This window comes from Poecilia latipinna, unplaced genomic scaffold, assembly GCF_001443285.1.
Source record: "Poecilia latipinna isolate Pla-1442-1.1 unplaced genomic scaffold, P_latipinna-1.0 Scaffold564, whole genome shotgun sequence".
Lineage (NCBI taxonomy): Eukaryota > Metazoa > Chordata > Actinopteri > Cyprinodontiformes > Poeciliidae > Poecilia > Poecilia latipinna.
Window position 1 is genome coordinate 65,308 of NW_015113180.1, and position 3,945 is coordinate 69,252.

Genomic DNA, 3,945 nt, shown 5'->3' on the forward strand with positions numbered 1-3,945 from the left:
GAGTGTGTGCGTGTGTGCTGTTGGCGGTCGGGCAGGGGGTCTGTTGGTGTGGCAGTGTGTGTGTGTAACGGTCCCCCCAAGCCAATTAGCTCCATCAGTGGGGGTGGGGCCAGTGGTTACGGCAGAGTTCCACAAGGTACTGTCCTCGACCCCGTGGGGGCCCGAAGAGCCCTAATTAGCCTTCATGACTTGCTTGGTTAAAGTGCAACAACAACACCGGCAGCCGACTGACAGAGACGACTGTCCTACTGCGGCTCCGTCGTGGAGCGTGGCGTTTGAGCCCGCTCTAATTAGTAAACAGGCCCGACTCTCTGTAATTGGGAAACAAATACTTGGGGTTTGTCTGTGGCGCCGTTAGAGGCCCGCTGCCGCTGCTCGGTATTTGCTGAATATTTGTGGGAACGGGCCTTGGTGATTGAGGATGTTCTCATTTGTTTTCTTTCTGCTTGGTTGCGTCGTTTGATCACTCCGTATTAATACATCATCCTGACTTGTCTGCTGGTTCTGCGCAGCACCATGCAGAGGCAGACTCGGGAGAAAAGAGAAAGAAATGAACCAGTCTGTTGAGATCAGGAGAAGAAGACTGAGATGCTGTGTGTGTGTGTGTGTGTGTGTGTGTGTGTGTGTGTTACATTTTTGATTACTCAGTCACAGCAGCACCTGGTGGCTACCGGTGAGATAGATTTTAAAAAGCGCCTTTCAAACCCGATTCATGTTCGGTGTTCTTTCCTTCCCTCTGTGTGTCTTCCAGTCTCGATGTGAAGCTGTCCCATGATGCAACATGATTCCCCACTGCCTGCAGTGACAATGATGGCCACCCAGAGCGTTCCTCCTCCAACGTACCAGGAAAGTCAACAGGTGAGAGTGACGTCTTCAGCAGCAGCCCGTCGCCAAAGGAAAGGTTGAGCTGTCAGATTGTGGATCATTTCGTGCTTCATTACAAAATGTATTTGCAAAAACTGGGAAAAAAAAATAAAAATAAATCTTCTTAAAAGTATTGGTGAGAGCAAGAAGTTAAGAGTGGGATTAACAAAGAGTTAGTTCACACAACATTAAAAATATTTGTAAAGTCTCATTTCACAATCCCATTAGAATAGAGTTTAGCAATCGCTTTGGGAAAACTAAGATTCCCACTTTTTCTACTTACAAATAAATAATAAAAATAACCCACAGAAGTACAAATTAAATAATCTTTAATCAGTGTAGCATATTCAGTTTTACTTCTGTAAAACATGTTTCATTCTGCAGGATGCATGTGACATGAGTAAGTAATGATTACAGTTACATTACAACCTTATGTAAGGGTTTATATAACCCTTACATAAGCCCCAGTGGGAAATCTTTAAAACTGAAATTGTTTTGAAATGACCGATATAACAAAAACAAAAATTCTATACTAGTTTTGCAATGGTATTCCACACAGTAAACGGAATAATAAAAGCATATGTCTACCTATAAGTTCTCCGGTCTCCCCTCACACACCCCGCCAGATGTTTAAAAATAGGACAGAGACGGGAGTTTCAACAGGACAACAATTTCAAACACACGTGAAACTAGTTTTTTAAGTAGACAACAAAGGATAACCTTTAGCTTCTAGAACTTCAATCTTAGTTTTTTTTTTTTTATTATTAAAAATTAGCTGACTGATGATAATTACAGTCATATCAGTAGTGGGCGTCATGATATGACGAGGTCCGTAACACAATGCCCACTCATTTCAGTGAGTTCTGCCATTTCTAATTAAAATAGTCGAATGTGTCGCCAGAAACATGCTAACGGTTTCAAAACGCGCACGAGTCACCTGAATGTTTGTTTTAAATAATTCAAATCTTGTGTGGAATAATTGAGTAATCTGTGCCCCAAATGTAAAATTATACATTGTATTCACCTTCCAGTTTAGAAAAATACACCCCCTCAAAATTTTATGTCTTTTGTGCCAATCATGAATGAATGGAAGTATCTGAAGAGACAAGTAGAAATCCTGTGGAAATTATGGAGGCTGCTGGATAATGCAGGAAGGCCTACATTTGAAACAAACCGCCACCTTAAAATGGATGCGCGCCCTGAAGCGCCGTACCGAAGGTCCGGCGGCTGCACCGCGCGGCGTCCTCCTCTGATCGCCTATTATTTCCTCCTCGTCCGCATTCCGGTGTCGCCCGGAGGATTAGTGCCAGGGGGAGAGGTCCAGAGCGGCAGCACAGGCGCACTCCACGAATGCAAATGAGAACTAGTTAAGTGTGAAGAAGGTAATTTATTTCCCATTTGTTGTTGGGATTAAGACTTGAAGCTTCCTGCTACCTCAGTCTGCCTAAAAAAAAAAAAAAAAAAGAAAAAAACAGGGGGTTGGGAGACGTTAGACCCATTTCCATGGAGTGATTGATGGAGAGAGAGAGGAAAGCGGGGTATGCAGTGGACTCGGTTTGGAGGACGTGGTCGCTGACTTATCAAGCCCTCAGAAAAAAAAAAGTAACGTGAAACGCAGGAAGCGGTTTGTTACGTTATTTATGCTGAATGATGAGTTTCCACACCAAAAGTCGGAACCACGTTTAATGTCGGTTTAATAAGCGCCGGTCCGACTTGAGCAGTTTTTCTCTAGTTACTTTGCGTAGCTTGATTATATTTTCACATGAACATTAAAACTGACAATAAAGCTGAGACGACTGACGTGAACTGAAACCTGGATGGGAGTATCCATGGTCCCCCAGGATGAATCGCAGCCTTTTGACAAAATAAACAGTTTTATTCTGAATTAATCTGTTTTTTTTTTGTTTGTTTTTTTTGTTTTTACCCCAAATGGAATCAAATCAAATGATAAAACATTGAATTTGAGTGAATGTCACTGAAATAATTATCTGTTTAATTGACGGTGCATAGGAGAATCAACCGATTGAAGGAAACACTTTTACAGTAGTGATATGGCGCAGTAAGGTACCATGGTGTATTAATCTACTATTATACAGTAATGTTATTTTCCTCTTTATTTTCCTAAAGTGACTTTTTTTTTGTTGTTGTTTTTTTGCTTTTGGGTCCAAACTCGTTGTTTTCTCTCAGCACATTAAAGGCCTCTTTAGTTTTCCACTGCCCTTTGCACCAATCTGTGGTGCCGTTTTGGCGAAACGGGGACCAGTAATGAAGCTGTTGTGTTCTGTCATTTACTAAATGGAAGCAGAATATTGTTTCCCAGCTCTGACTCTGACTGATCAGCACCCAAACACTTTGTGGGAGTTCTAAGCTCAAATCGTCATTAACTTTGTGGGTTTTTTTTTTTTTTTTTTTGTCTCTTGTTGCCAGATGACGGGCACAACTCAGCAGAACTCCAAGACCCCACAGGTCCATATCCCAGCAGCCTCTGCAGCAGGAAATAACTCTGTCAGTGTGACCCTTGACCCCCAGGCCCAGCTTGAGTCTGACAAGAGAGCTGTTTACAGGTAAGTAAAAAAAAAATTGTACTAATTACATCATTGTTGCATAAGAACTTCTCCTTGAGTTTTTTCCTTCATACTTTTAAAGTCTGACCCATCAGATTCCTGTAATGCTCTGTGATGTTAAACACTTTGAGGAGCTTCTTGTTAGTAAATGTCACAGGACGTGTTTGCTTCTCGTCCGTTCTGAGCAGGCTTTGTCGTAAAAACGTCTAAAGCTGTACCCGAAAGGTTTCTTTTTAATTACCTCTTGGTGTGATTCATAAACAAAATAGTGCTTTCGGCGGTTAAGGGAGGCCCAGTTCCTCCTGGGTTTATAACTTCCAAGAGGAAAGAAAGTATCCTGCGCCAGCAGAAGAATGCACTGGGAGAAGGAGCTCTGGTTATTTGACTGGACCAGTATTTCCAGTGAAAGCTAAAAGAAGCTAAAACATTTTTTTAAACTGGTCTGGTAAAAAAAAAAAAAAAAAAAAAAAAAAAAAAAAAAAAAAAAGAAAAAAAAAATAAAAAAAAAATAATATCA

General features: G+C 41.4%; 1 protein-coding gene across 4 annotated transcripts in view; it reads left to right on the forward strand.

Moving 5' to 3' along the window:
• pknox2 (pbx/knotted 1 homeobox 2) overlaps positions 1 to 3,945 on the forward strand; it is a 79,305-nt gene that overhangs the window by 41,357 nt on the left and 34,003 nt on the right. For all 4 annotated transcript variants that reach the window (XM_015041706.1, XM_015041707.1, XM_015041708.1 and 1 more), the window contains exons 2-3: positions 752 to 858; positions 3,292 to 3,428. In XM_015041706.1, coding sequence (XP_014897192.1) covers positions 772 to 858; positions 3,292 to 3,428 — 224 coding nt within the window. In that variant the 5' untranslated portion in view covers positions 752 to 771. The remainder of the gene's footprint in view (positions 1 to 751; positions 859 to 3,291; positions 3,429 to 3,945) is intronic.